At 38.4% G+C, this 15,345-nt stretch overlaps 2 protein-coding genes across 3 annotated transcripts in view; one reads left to right on the forward strand and one right to left on the reverse strand.

Moving 5' to 3' along the window:
* Positions 1-638: 638 nt before the first annotated feature.
* Positions 639-2,099, forward strand: LOC132304723 (cytochrome P450 CYP749A22-like). Its single transcript, XM_059802450.1, has 4 exons — positions 639-908; positions 1,085-1,180; positions 1,263-1,315; positions 1,862-2,099. Exons 1-4 carry the CDS (start codon positions 639-641, stop codon positions 2,097-2,099), a joined length of 657 nt encoding a protein of 218 aa, XP_059658433.1.
* Positions 2,100-7,533: 5,434 nt separating this feature from the next.
* The window catches only part of LOC132302733 (uncharacterized), a 29,376-nt gene continuing 21,564 nt past the window's right edge, over positions 7,534-15,345 (reverse strand). The window contains exons 2-3 of one of the 2 annotated variants that reach the window (XM_059799655.1): positions 12,509-12,964; positions 7,534-9,980 (exon numbers count right to left, since the gene is read on the reverse strand). In XM_059799655.1, coding sequence (XP_059655638.1) covers positions 8,301-9,083 — 783 coding nt within the window. In that variant the 5' untranslated portion in view covers positions 9,084-9,980; positions 12,509-12,964 and the 3' untranslated portion in view covers positions 7,534-8,300. Of the gene's footprint in view, positions 9,981-10,849; positions 12,965-15,345 lie in introns of both variants that reach the window. The other variant, XM_059799653.1, reaches the window with a different exon arrangement.

The raw sequence follows: 15,345 nt of genomic DNA on the forward strand, positions 1-15,345 counted from the left end.
TGTGGGTACACCAGAAGCAAGTACACATTCATTTCATTTGTGATTAACCAAGACAAGATTGGAGATTAATCTCAACAGGTACTTTGGATTTTCCTGCAATATTTCCTCCACAATTTGCTGCAGGTGATTAATCTCAACAGGTACATTTATATTTACTGTGATTTGGTAAATGATGAACCAGTTTGCTCAAGTGTATCATCATTCATCGACATCCTCATGAATAAGCATAGTTTGCTCAAGTGTATCATCAACATCCTCATGAATACGCATAGTTTGCTCAAGTGTATCATTAGTTAATCTAAATTCAACTACTTTTACATTTTTCTAGTGACATCCTTAACGACTCCAATTTGTCTTCTTGTAGAACAAGGAATCAATTGTATATGCACCATCCTTAACTACTTCAATTTGTCTTCTTGTAGAGCTAATGAAATTATTAGTAACACAAGAATACAACTTTAGACAAAATAAATTAATTACAACAACAATATCTTGCCTTAATCTACTAGAAGCTTTTACCTTTTAGTTTGTCTTACTTCCAACTAAAAGATTCCTATAGCCTTCATCATGGGCAAAGCAAGAAATACTTAAAGCAGTAATGAATGTCACAGTTCAGTTGACTTGGAGTCTACAGCCATATGGCTGATTTGGGAACCTTAGTAATCTTTCTTTCAAGCTCTCTGTGCTTGTTCCTTATATTTACTCTAATCAAGTTCTTTCACAAATTTGTTACTAACTCAGAATTTGTTAAAAAGATACTGAACGACAGAGATGGAGCTTATAAGAAAATGGACATTGAAGGCTATTTGAAGAAGCTACTAGGAGCTGGTGTTCTGGTAGCAGAAGGTGAAAAATGGACAATAGTACGGAAACTGGCCAATCATGCTTTCCATGCAGATCAACTGAAGGTAGGCTCTGTAGTTATTAACTTATTATTGTCCTTGAATCCCTGAAACCAAGACTACTGAGGCATTTCTGTTGATCAATTTTTCCAATGTTTCGAGTATATATTAAGTAATATTAAATTCTAGATGGAAATATTAAGGGGTAAATACTAATTATATGAAGATTGTTATGTGTATAGAATATGATTCTGGAAATGATTTCAAGTACGGAGATGATGCTAGAAAGGTGGAAACAATATGAAGGAAAAGAGGTGGATGTGTATGAAGAGTTCAAGGTATTAACATCAAGTGATTTCCAGAACAGCTTTTGGGAGCAGTTATTTAGAAGGGAAAGACATATTTGAAATGTTGAGGAAGTTGTATATCATAAATGGCAGAAATGCTTTCAAGATTCGGCTTCCTGGCTTCAGGTAATCAAGTTTGGGTTCAGATTAATTTGATTTCTGAATTGGAAAAAAAAACGGGGCATGAGGAAATTTTACATGGGTCCAAATTCTTGTTTTTTTGTTTTTGACTCTCAACTTCAATCTTTACACTTACTATGAGTTTATCCTCATTCCTTATTCTTCATATGTTCAAATTATTAAAGGACCATGGAAGAATTGGGAAATAGAACTAATTCCAAACATTATGCACGCGAAATACGAACTCATATGGTAAGAAAGGGGCAAGAACAGGCTAGACAGTATAGTTAAATACAAGATTGGAAAGGCCTTAACTTCTTGAGACTCCATTATGCTTTATTTTAGCATTAATTTATAGAAAGATAAACTAACAAGATGGTTTTGTCTTCAAAATCCATATAGCAGTGTTACTTATGAATTATGAATGACTAAATGATCTATTTCAGCTCTAGTTAAAAGAATATTAGCTTTAAACAATTCCTCCACAAGAAGCCAGATTCGTTAATTGCCTTTTTTATCCTCATTTTAATTTTTATTCATCCACCTTTGCAGTAAATTCTTAAGAATTGCTGATGATTTAGAGTCAGATAAACTAGAACAAGGAATAAGAGATTCCATTATAAGGATTATAAAGCAAAGAGAGAAGACAACAACTGGAGAAGTAAATAATTTCGGGACTGATTTACTTGGATTACTTGTGAAGGCAAATCATCATGCTGACGAGAACTATAGGATAACAGTAGAAGATGTGGTCGAGAAATGCAATGAGAATGCAGTTGAGAAATTCTGAGTGCTATAAAAATATGAATTTTTTTCTATTAGTACATAAAATTGTTATAGGTTGTGCAGGTGTTTACAATGACTGCAAGTACCATGATGTGGATAAAAGGCACTATGTATATCCTATAATATCAATGAAAGCTATATTCAGTTTCCAATTCAATCTGACCTCTCTTGATGTTTCCAAAAGTTGAGAGCATTTCAGGTCTAGAAGTTATGGGTACCCAATAATTTCTTTGACTAATAAGTTTTCTGCAAGTTATCCTTTTGCTTATCAACTAAATATAAGTATACTTTAGGTAGATTATAAAATATGTGATGTTCACTGTATCAATTATGAGTGTGCATATGGTGAAAAAGTCACCATGCCTCATGACCAATCTAAAGAACAGTTATTATAACGACCCTAAACTGAATACCGAAAATAATAAAAATTTTCAAAAAAAATTTGGCACGATCTCTGCTAAAAATGGTCCTACAACAACCTGTTCAAATGAAAAAAAACAACGGTCTTTCAAGACCTATCCAACCTACCCCAACACACAATACAAAAGAAATATAATGCATTCCCCAATACCACAACATCAACAACCTTCCCAAATTAGAACATCATCGTCATCCCTTTCAACTTAAACATTTACATGGTCTCAGTTTACAAAAAAAATAATCAAGTATCTTAGTTATGTTACAGGGCCATGATTTGCAAAAATAAATACTCTTTTACATAATTTAAGACAATACAAAAAAAATGGGCTAAGATATAAAAGATAACAAAATACAACTCCTAATCTTCTTTAAGCTTGCGGGGAATTGTTATCCGCCACTTCTTTTCCGAGCCCTGAAAAATGTTAAATAATAGGAGTGAGCAAAATTGCTCAGTAGCTAGTGCCTAAGGCACACCTCTTGAGACCCCGTGAATCCACACAATGAATAGGAATAAGGAAATTGGGATCATACCATGCCGGGAGTAAAAGTATAACTACGATACCACATCATTAATCCAACACCACAAATAAATATGCCATGCACTGAAATGTCGTGCCATGCAATGTCACTCCCCCTTTTTCCCAAAACCATTTCCATTATCATTTCCAAACCGTTAGTAAACCCGTCCCATGGCAACTCCATGGCGGCACGAGAGGAGGATTGGCCACTGTCCCTGACCCATGGCAACTCCATGGCGTCATTTGAGACCCAGGTAACTCAACCACACTAGGGCGGTCTCCCTAATCTCCTCTAGGCCTCACTAACGCCGCGGTCCCTAGGCAACTCCTAGGCGGCCGGGTTTTTCACAAAAACCCTTTTCAAAATTCTTTCCCGAAATCCATTTCCTTTCTTTCAAATCAATTTTTCCCATTCTATCCCAATGAATGCATATATGTCTTATGCATTTCAATGATGTACCAATAAAGAAATTTTTATTTCTTACAAGTCAAATATTTACAATATACATGCCTCATAGGAATATTCTAGGAATTCATATCATGCTTCAAAATCATAAAATTCAACATTTTAAAGCACAATAGGCATGAAATTTAACATCAATTTTACATGGTTCTTTATCTCATAACAACTAACATGTATATCTACACATCTCATATACAATACATAACAAATATGAAAAATAACACAATTTAGAACACAAATTAAAGACAAATTATGAAAAATAATTCACCAAAATCTAAGAGATTGTGAATTAAACACCCCTACCTCAATTTTAGCCAAAAGCCCCAATGTTCACCTTAAACCCTCAAAATGGGTCAAGATTTTCGAACTCCCTAGGTTGCTCAAATCTGAAATTGCTGGTACACATGTGTAGAGCTCGTTGTGCTCTCCGTTTTGCCGCAAACGGCACTTAAAAACACTAAGAAATGAGGGAGAAATTAACAATGGAAGCTTGAAGTGAAAAAAAATAAAAAGAAACACGAGAGGAAGATAGAGATGGGAGAGAGAAAGGATGGGAAAAAAGAGACCAAATGTGGTCTCATAATACTTAAACAAGTTATGGGTCCCACCCACTTTTGAATTTTTTTTTTTTCTCTTTTTCTTTTGCTTTTAAATTCACACCACACACAATTACACATATATATGTATATATACATAACACAAACATTACATTTTTCCCAACTTTAAAAGATTTCGTCCCCGAAATTAAGACATACGTGAGGAAAAAAAACAACGCTGGGTACTTAGAGCGAACCTCCTGTTCGAGCTCCCAAGTAGCCTCCTCGACTCCGTGGTGTCTCCAAAGAACTTTCACCATGGGTATCGTCTTGTTCCTCAACACCTTCTGTTGTGTGTCAAGGATCTGAATTGGTCCCTCCTCGTAGGAAACATCCTCATCAATGTCCACATCAACCCAACTCAAAATGTGAGATGGATCCGGCTCGTACTTCCGTAACATCGACACATGGAAAACATTGTGAACTTTGTCCATCTGTGGTGGTAAAGCAAGTCTGTAGGCAACCTATCCTACATGGTCCAAAATCTCAAACGATCCAATGAATCGTAGCGACAACTTGCCACTTTTCCCGAATCTCATCAAACCATGTCCCAACTTTAAAAGATTTCGTCCCCGAAATCAAGACATACCTGAGGAAAAAAACAACGCTAGGTACTTGGAGCGAACCTCCTGTTCGAGCTCCTAAGTAGCCTCCTCGACTCCGTGGTGTCTCCAAAGAACTTTCACCATAGGTATCGTCTTATTCCTCAACCCCTTCTGTTGTGTGTCAAGAATCTGAATTGGTCCCTCCTCGTAGGAAACATCCTCATCAATGTCCACATCAACCCAACTCAAAATGGGAGATGGATCCGGCTCGTACTTCCGTAACATCGACACATGGAAAACGTTATGAACTCTGTCCATCTGTGGTGGTAAAACAAGTCTGTAGGCAACCTCACCTACACGGTCCAAAATCTCAAACGGTCCAATGAATCGTGGCGACAACTTGCCACTCTTCCCGAATCTCATCAAACCCTTCCGTGGAGAAACCCGAAGAAAAACGTGGTCTCCCACCTCAAAGGATAACGGCCGTCTCCGCTTATCCGCATAACTTTTCTGTCGGCTCTGAGCTGTAAGTAACCTCTGTCTGATCAACTTAATCTTCTCAGTAGTCTCGAGTACTATGTCGGGTCCTAAGGCGGCGGTCTCACCCACCTCAGTCTAACAAACAGGAGACCTACAAGGTCTACTATACAACCCCTTAAATAGAGCCATCTGGATACTCGCTTGATAACTGTTGTTGTAAGCAAACTCAATAAGCGGAAGGTAATCTTCCCAACTACCACCCAAGTCAAATACACATACCCGAAACATATCCTCCAAAATCTGGATAGTACGCTCCGACTGGCCATCTGTCTGTGGATGGAATGCCGTACTAAGATGCAACGCTGAACCAAACGCTGCTTGAAGTCCTTCCCAGAACTTCGAAGTGAACTTGACATCCCTATCTGAAACAATAGTTACTGGAACTCCATGCAACCTTACAATCTCCTTCACATAAAGTACACCAAGCTTCTCTACATCATCTGTTACCTTAATAGGCAAAAAGTGAGCCGTCTTGGTCAACCTGTCAATGATGACCCATACGGCTTCATTACCCCTCCGTGACCTTAGAAGACCTGTCACAAAATCCATAGTAATATGTTCCCATTTCCACTGCGCTACAGGCAATGGTTGCAACAAACCAGCTGGTCTTTGATGCTCGGCCTTCACCTGCTGACAGATAAGGCACTTAGCCACAAACTGAGTAACATCTTTCTTCATCCCGTTCCACCAATACTAATGTCTCAAATTGTGATACATCTTGGTACCACCTGGATGAACTGCAAAGCGGGAAGTGTGAAACTCCCGTAAGACGTCCTCACGACAAACTATGGGAACCACCAACAAACCCCTAAACGGTAGACCCCCATCTGCATGCAATGTCCAATCTTTCACCGTCTCACCACCAGAGATCAAGATGTAAAGGGCATCCAAATCTGGATCCTGTCTCTGCGACTCAATCACTCGTCTGACAAGAGTAGGCTGAGCAACAAGACTAAACAAGAATGCCGACTCACAGCAAGCATCATCATTAAAACACTGCAATCCCATTTCTGCCAGATCTTCAAGCATCTTCCATTTTCGGATGGCCAAACTAGCCAAAGTTCCACGAGATTTCCGGCTTAAGGCATCTACTACCACATTTGCCTTGCCCAGATGATACTGCAAGTCAAAGTTGTAGTCCTCCAAGAATTCAACCCATCTTTTCTGTCTGTTGTTTAAGTCTTTTTGGGAGAAAAGGTACTTGAGACTTTTATGATCCGAGTACACCTCGAATCTCTCACCATACAAGTAATGTCTCCAACACTTCAAGGCAAATACAACTGCCGCTAACTCCAAATCATGAGTAGGGTAGTTAAGCTCGTGAGTCTTCAACTGTCGAGACCCATAAGCTACTACTCTATCATCCTGCATCAGCACACATCCCAAACCATCACGTGAAACGTCACAATAAATCACATAACCCAAGCCACGCTCAGGTATCACCAACACTGGAGCTGCAGTCAATCTTGTCTTCAACTCCTGAAAAGATGACTCACAGGCTTCAGTCCAAACAAACTTGATCCCTTTCCGGGTCAAACGGGTCATAGACACTGCCAAACGGAAGAAATCCTTCACAAATCTCCGATAGTAACCCGTTAGGCTAAGGAAACTCCGAATCTCAAAAACATTCTTGGGTTGCTCCCAATTCAAAACTGCTTTAACCTTTGATGGATCTACTGATACTCCACCTTCTGAAACAACATGCCCCAAAAATTTCACCTCCTGTAGCCAAAACTCACATTTCTCATATTTGGCATACAATCGGTGCTTCCGTAAAATCTGTAAAACAATACTTAAATGGACCTCGTGCTCCTCCCGAGATAATGAATACACGAGAATGTCATCCACGAAAACTACCACAAACTGATCCAAGTAATCGTGAAAGACGCGGTTCATTAAGTCCATGAACGCCGCTAGCACATTAGTCAAGCCAAAAGGCATAACAAGGAACTCATAGTGTCCATACCGTGTACGGAACGCTGTCTTTAGGATATCCTCATCCCTAACACGTAACTGATAGTAACCTGACCTCAAGTCAATCTTCGAAAAACAACTGGCTCCTCTTAACTGATCAAACAAATCATCTATCCTTGGCAAAGGATACTTATTCTTGATGGTAGCACGATTCAACTTCCGGTAATCAATGCACAACCTCAAAGAACCATCTTTTTTCTTAGCAAACAAGACCGGTGCGCCCCACGGTGACACACTCGGTCGGATGAAACCTTTCATCCTCAAATTATCAAGCTGCCTCTTTAATTCTTCCACTTCAACTGGTGCCATAGAAATTAGCTTGGTACCTGGCATCAAATCAATAGAGAACTCCACTTCTTGGTGTGGAGGCAACTCTGTCAAATCCTTCGGAAACACATCCAGAAAATCACGAACAATCGCAGGATAATCCTCTTTCACAACATCATCTTCTTCGGCTAGGAGGCTAGCCAAGAAGTAATCACCACGACTCTGTCCATAAACTCCATAAAACGATGAAATGTGGAAATCACTCCGATCTCCCACGAAAAATAAACAGTCTCCCTCGGGAGTGCAAACTATAACCCTTCCTTTGTAACAGTCGATCGTAGCATGAAATAAAACTAACCAATCCATTCCGAGAATGACATCAAAGCTAGTCATCTCCAGGAGAATAAGATCAAACACAAAAGTCCGCCCAGCTATCACAATGGAACAATCCCGCATAACTCGGCTCATTGACACTAAAACCCCAACTGGCGTATCAACACACAACGCCCGATCCATGAAACTAACCTTTAACCCCGATGCAAGTGTAAATGATGATGAAATGAAAGAATGAGATGCACCAGAATCAAACAAAACACGGGCCCAAGAACCAAACACTGGAAATATACCTCGGAGAACTGACGATCTAGGAGATGCATCAGTCGGTGCAAGTGCAAAGACACGTCCCTACGATGTCTGTGCCTGTGAACTACTAATCTGAACACCTGACTGCTGAACTGACATAGTAGGAGTATCCCTCCTAACTGGCCGTGAACCCTGAGAGGACATGGTAGGCTGTAATGGTGGTGGTCTGAAACCTGACTGAACCGTAGCCGACTGTGACGACCTCTACTGTGACCCTCTGCCACTACCGGTGCCTACTCCCTAATTACGACAATTCTTAACCTTATGGCCCTGTTGGCCACAACCAAAACAAGCCCCAGAATTAACCAATGTCTGTGGACACTCTGACTTGTAGTGACCCGGCTGATTACAACGATAACAAATGACACCACTCCTGGCAGACCCTGCTGGCATAGGAGTGGTAGGAGCGGATCGTGCTGACTGTTGCCCCTGAAACTGAAATGAACCACCCCTGTTCCTTTTCCCTGAAGGTCCCTCTGCAGATGGTCCTACATTCCTCTTTTGTCTCCATTGTTCCCTTCTTGCATCTTTATCTTTGGCCTCCGCCTCTAGCATCAATGCTCTTTCCACTGCCTCAGAATAAACCTTGATGCCTTGTGCTATTAACAACGGCCTCATTTTGTAGTCAAGTCCGGAGATAAACTTCCGAACCTTATCAACTTCATTACTCACCATCTCTAGAGCAAAGCGGAAAAGAGACGTGAACTTGTTCTCGTATTCTGTCACTGACATATTGCTTTGGATAAGGCTAATAAACTGATTCTTTAACTCCCACTTATTGGAGGCAGGGAAGTACTTCTCATAGAACAGCTCCTTGAATCTATCCCAATTCATCTCTTCAATCTTATATTGATTTGTGATCGATTTCCACCAAAACTTGGCATCCTTTGTGAACTTGTAAGTGGCTAGGATGATTTTCAAGTGATCCTCCGTTACATCAATAGAAGTCAATTGAGTTTCAACTTGCTCCATATAGTCATCCGCTACCATGGGATCTACACCACCTTCAAACATTACCGGCATCAACTGAGAAAACCCTTTAATAATCTTGAGACGCTTCTGTGCTGGCGTCTCCTCCACTTGCACTACCGGTTATGGTATCGGCTGCGGCTGAGTAGCAATGGTGGCCCTCAAGGCCCTTTGCAACAAACGATTCAATAACGATAACACTAAGGTCTAACTGTGAACAACTCAACACAAAAGGACACTATACTAACACGTAGCATGCAAGACTATGCAATGAACACATTAATATAAGCATATAAGCACATAAGCACTTAAACAAATAAACAGTTAAGCATGCCTCTTCTTTTTTTTTTTTTCCTTTTTCTTTTTTCTTTTTTTTTTTTTTCTTTTTTTTTTTAGCAAAACACTTTTGTAAATAAGGAAATAAAAATGCCAATGACTTCCCAGACAACCCTAGGTAGGCCTCTACCCGTCGTCCTAATGGTTTTCGAACCTTCGCTCTGATACCAAATTTGTAACGACCCTAAACTAAATACCGAAAATAATAAAAAATTTTAAAAAAAATTCGGCATGACCTCCGCTAAAAATGGTCCTATAACAACCTGTTCAAATGAAAAAAACAATGGCCTTTCAAGACCTATCCAACCTACCCCAACACACAATACAAAAGAAATATAATGCATTCCCCAATACCACAACATCAACAACCTTCATAAATTAGCCCATCATCGTCATCCTCTTCAACTTAAGCATTTACATGGTCTTAGTTTACAACAAAAATAATCAAGTATCTTAGTTATGTTACAGGACCATGATTTGCAAAAATAAATACTCTTTTACATAGTTTGAGACAATACCAAAAAAATGGGCTAAGATACAAAAGATAACAAAATACAACTCCTAATCTTCTTCAAGCTTGCGGGGGATTGTCATCCGCCACTTCTTTTCCGAGCCCTGAAAAATGTTAAATAATAGGGGTGAGCAAAATTGCTCAGTAGGTAGTGCCTAAGGCACACCTCTTGAGACCCCGTGAATCCACACAATGAATAGGAATAAGGAAATTGGGATCATACCATGCTGGGAGTAAAAGTATAACTACGATACCACATCATTAATTCAACACCACAAATAAATATGCCATGCACTAAAATGTCGTGCCATGCAATGTCACTCCCCCTTTTTCCCAAAACCATTTCCATTATCATTTCTAAACCGTTAGTGAACCTGTCCCATGGCAACTCCATAGCAGCACGAGAGGAGGATTGGCCACTATCCTTGACCCACAGCAACTCCATGGCGTCATTTGAGGCCCAAGTAACTCGACCACACTAGGACGGTCTCCCTAGTCCCCTCTAGGTCTCACTAACGCCGCGGTCCCTAGGCAACTCCTAGGCAGCCGGGTTTTCACAAAAACCCTTTTCAAAATTCTTTCCCAAAATCCATTTCCTTTCTTTCAAATCAATTTTTCCCATTCTATCCCAATGAATGCATATATGTCTTATGCATTTCAATGACGTACCAATAAAGAAATTTTTATTTCTTACAAGTCAAATATTTACAATATACATGCCTCATAGGAATATTCTAGGAATTCATATCATGCTTCAAAATCATAAAATTCAACATTTTAAAGCACAATAGGCATGAAATTTAACATCAATTTTACATGGTTCTTTATCACATAACAACTAACATGTATATATACACATCTCATATACAAGACATAACAAATATGAAAAATAACACAATTTAGAACCCAAATTAAAGACATTATGAAAAATAATTCACCAAAATCTAAAAGATTGTGGATTAAACACCCCTACCTCAATTTTAGCCAAAAGCCCCAATTTTCACCTCAAACCCTCAAAATGGGTCAAGATTTTCGGACTCCCTAGGTTGCTCAAATCTGAAATTGCTGGTACACACGTGTAGAGCTCGCTGTGCTCTCCGTTTTGACGCAAACGGCACTTAAAAACACTAAGAAATGAGGGAGAAATCAACAATGGAAGCTTGAAGTGAAAAAAAAAAAGAAAAAGAAACCCGAGAGGAAGACAGAGACGGGAGAGAGAAAGGATGGGAAAACAGAGACCAAATGTGATCTCATAATACTTAAACAAGTTATGGGTCCCACCCACTTTTGAATTTTTTTTTTTCTCTTTTTCTTTTGCCTTTAAATTCACACCACACACACACACACACACAATTACATATATATATATATATACACATAACACAAACATTACAATTATTCCCTACAGTCAGAAGATAGTTCACTGTCACGCCCATAAGTAGAAGTGGGCTATTATTGAGGGTAAATTACTGACCTTCAGGTTTGGACAAATAACACACTGGTAGACCATTCAACATTTATTACTTTGACATCTTCTAAACTCATTCACCGGTGGGTGGCGGCCAAAAAATGACTTTGAGTATGAAACGTCAATTTTGCCCTTATATTATAATAATATATTGTATTGCATTTTATGCAAGGGAAGGGCAAATTTGTCATTTTATAAAATTTGGTCTAAAAACGCTACGGTTGTCATTGAGCACACCCCAATTCTCAAGGGAGGTCAAAGTAATAAATATTGAATGGTTCATCCGTGTATAATTTGTCCAAACCTCAGGGGAGGTCAGTGTAATCTAACCATATTATAAAAGTAGAATAGAAGCCATAATTCCCATGAAAGGGAGAATATAAAGGAGCTTTTGTGTTTCTACCAGCAAGGTGTCATATTAGAAAATAAATTAAATGAGTGCTGCAAATATCAAAATTTCCAGATTCAGATGATATTTGTTTAATTTTTCTAGTTCCAAAAAACAATCAAATTCCTTCTCTCTTAAAATGTTTGATCCAGTACATCACTTGTCTACTAAGACAGAAGAAATTAAAAGATCAATCTCTCAACGTTAATGTCAGGGGCTAATCGCTGTCTAAAACAATACATACACCTCTAGTAACAATGTCCCAATAGAGAACTAATTATGTACCTAACTAATTTTCTTTTTCAAAAAATACTCTCAACTCATTCGTGCACATAGAAGTGTGTCACTCTGAATCAGATTGTACACTTGCGTTTATGGGGAATTAGAGATTGATCCTGAAATAGAAACAAACATTAAGTGTTTGCTGGCTGATAGGGGAAGTGAACATTCCCCAGTTGCAAGACAGCGCCAATGCTGAAAAATTAGACATGGAGGACTTGCAGGAACTAGTAGATGAACTGTGATGATTAATGTATTACTACCAAATTGAATGTATCAAGCACAATATAATTAATGAAGCGGTCAATGCAAAAACAATTGTAATTTATTTTTTATTTTTTTGGGGGAGGTGAAGTCATAATATATATATGAAAGAGCGTCCAAACAGCTCCAGAATAGGGGATCAACCAGAGGCTTGTGGCCAAAACAGTTGAAAACTACAACAAACAATAACCAGCAGCTAGCAAAGACAGAAACACTGAGCAAAGGGATTGAACCATTCTGAGAGATCTGGAGGCTTCCTTGGTAGTCTAATGGTGAAGCTCGGAAGACGCCACGTTGCTGCAAGTTGTCTAGCTGCTCTGTTATCTTTGAAGGAACGAGTATGAAATCTAAGCTTGATTGTATCTGTAATGCAACTGATTATGTTCCAAGTGGTGGAAGATTTACCCTTGAAGATCCTATTGTTTCTTTCAGTCCAGATAAAGCCGACACAGGCTGCCAATATTAGTCTGTTGTAGAGGTGAGAAATGGAATGAATCCAGGCATCGGAGGCTCAAGTGAGAAGGTATTGGCAGCTCAAAGGGTTGAAATTAAAGTTGCATACCCTTAGAAAGTGGTTCCAAAAGGTTGTCTGTCAAATGAACCATGGAAGATCGGTCAAAGAAGTAACAACCCAACATGCTGCTGCAAAAATGTCAAAGAAGTATAACCCAACATGCTGCATAGATGCCCTGTAAGCACAATATAAAAGTATTATTAATTATACATGGGGTTTGATATCTAATCAACAAATAAGCCTATAAGTTTCAAATCCACTAGCCCTATAATCTATAAATATTGTACATAAAGAGGAAAAAAAAATTCATTATGCTATGTCTAGTCAGTCTCATCTTTCTTTGTCTTCTTGTAGAACAAGGAAGCAATTGTATGTGCACCATACAATTAAAGTTGAATCAAGTGGAACTAATGAAATTAATTATTAACACAAGTATACAACGTTATACAAAATAAACTAATTACAAATGTCATTATCAATACAACAACAATATTTTGCCTTACTCTATTAGAAGCAGATTCTTTATAGTTTGTCTTACTTCCAATTGAAAGATTCCTATGGTCTTCATCATGGACCAAGCAAGAAATACTTAAAGCAGTAATGAAAGTCACAGTTCAGTTCTTGATTTGGAGTATACAGCAATATGGCTGATTTGGGAACCTTAGTAGTCTTTCTTTCAAACTCTCTGTGCTTGCTTCTCTTCTTAACTCTCATCAAGTTCCTTCACAAATATTTGTGGGTGCCAATTCGTATCCAACAAACGATGCGGTCACAGGGAATCAATGGTCCTTCTTTCAAACTCATCCATGGGAACACCAAGGAGATCTTCAGCATGACGAAGGAAACAATGAGTAGACCTATGAATTTATCACATCACATATTTCCTAGAATTCATCCTCACGTATACTCTTGGGTCAACACCTATGGTAATTAACAATATTTAGTTTTATAACGATGGGATTAATCCTAAGTAGTTCATCCATACAAATGAACTAATTTAACTAGTTATTTTGTTTTATTTTACTTTGGGATCTGCAGGTAAGCTCTATCTCAGTTGGTATGGTACCGAAGCTCAGTTATTTGTTACTGACTCAGAATTTGTTAAAGATATACTGAACAATAGAGATAGAGCTTATGGGAAACTGGACATTGAAGGCTATTTGAAGAAGCTATTAGGAAATGGTATCGTAGTGGCAGAAGGTGAAAAATGGACAAGGTTACGGAAACTGGCCAATCATGCTTTCCATGCAGATCGGCTCAAGGTAAGCTCTGTGGTTATTATTGTTATTGTTGTTGTTAAGTCATTGGAATCAATACTACTGAAGCATTGTAACTACTAATCATCACATTTTTCAAATGTTTTGAGTATATATTGTGATATTAAATTCTAGATCGAGTGTTAAGGGGTAGCTACTAATTATATGAAGATTGTTATGTGTACAGAATATGATTCCGGAAATGATTGCAAGTACGGAGATGATGCTAGACAGTTGGAAACAGTATGAAGGAAGAGAGGTGGATGTGTATGAAGAGTTCAGGGTACTAACATCAGATGTGATTTCTAGAACAGCCTTTGGGAGCAGGAAAGACATATTTGAAAAGTTGATGAAGTTGTATATCTTAAAAGCTAGAAATGCCTTCAAGATCAGGCTTCCTGGCTTCACGTAAGTTCATCCTTGGGTTAAATCAAGTTTGGGTCCAAATTCATTTTGGTTTTGACTAACTAATCTCAACTTCAATCATGTCTACAACTGATATTGACCAAATGTTTTCCTTCAACTTTAAAAACTCTGCTAATGTAAACTGGAATCACTAAAATTTCACCCTTGGCTTTGACAATCTTTAAGCGACATAGAAAACAAAAATTTCTTGATTGAGGGGGCTGAAACGAGGAACTGATTCCGGGGATATGAACTTTCAATTAAACCAATTCATGCCATGACACAGCAGTATCCCTTAGGCACTTGTATTTTATTCGAACTAGACTATGCTTATTAAAGGACCTTGGAATAACTGGGAAATGGAACTAAACCCAAACATTACGCGTACAAAATACGAACTCATATGGCAAGAAAGGGGCAAGAACACACTTGACAGTATAGTCAAATACAACATTGGAAAGGCCTCAATTTCTTGGCTTAATTCTTGCCATTTTATTGGAGCAGAAGTAAAGGTCACTTCATTATGCTTTATTTTAGAATTAAGTTTTAGAAAGATACACTAACGAGATGGGTTTGTCTTCAAAATCCACATGGCAGTGTCACTTATGAATAATGAATGACTAAATGATCTATTTCAGCTCTAGTCTTGATTATCAAAAGAACTCAATCTTTGAACAATTTCTCTGCAAGAAGCCAGATTGGTTAATATATTGTCTTTTGTCATCGTCATTGTAATTTTTATTCATCCACCTTTGCAGTAAATTCTTAAGAAATGCTGATGAGCTAGAATCAGATAAACTTGAACATGGAATACAAGATTCCATTATAAGGATTATATAGCAAAGACAAAAGACAATGACTGGAGAAGAAAATAACTTTGGAAGTGATTTGTGAA

Source organism: Cornus florida, unplaced genomic scaffold (assembly GCF_030987335.1).
Source record: "Cornus florida cultivar Cherokee Brave unplaced genomic scaffold, ASM3098733v1 CherokeeBrave_3.0.0_Hap2_Chr04, whole genome shotgun sequence".
NCBI classification, from domain to species: Eukaryota; Viridiplantae; Streptophyta; class Magnoliopsida; order Cornales; family Cornaceae; genus Cornus; species Cornus florida.

Bases quoted from the DNA above. Each gene is read 5' to 3' on its own strand.
- LOC132304723 (XM_059802450.1), top strand. From the start codon at position 639: ATGGCTGATTTGGGAACCTTAGTAATCTTTCTTTCAAGCTCTCTGTGC. The intron at 909-1,084 runs GTAGGCTCTGTA...TTATGTGTATAG, and splicing joins TCCATGCAGATCAACTGAAG to AATATGATTCTGGAAATGAT. The intron at 1,316-1,861 runs GTAATCAAGTTT...CCACCTTTGCAG, and splicing joins ATTCGGCTTCCTGGCTTCAG to TAAATTCTTAAGAATTGCTG.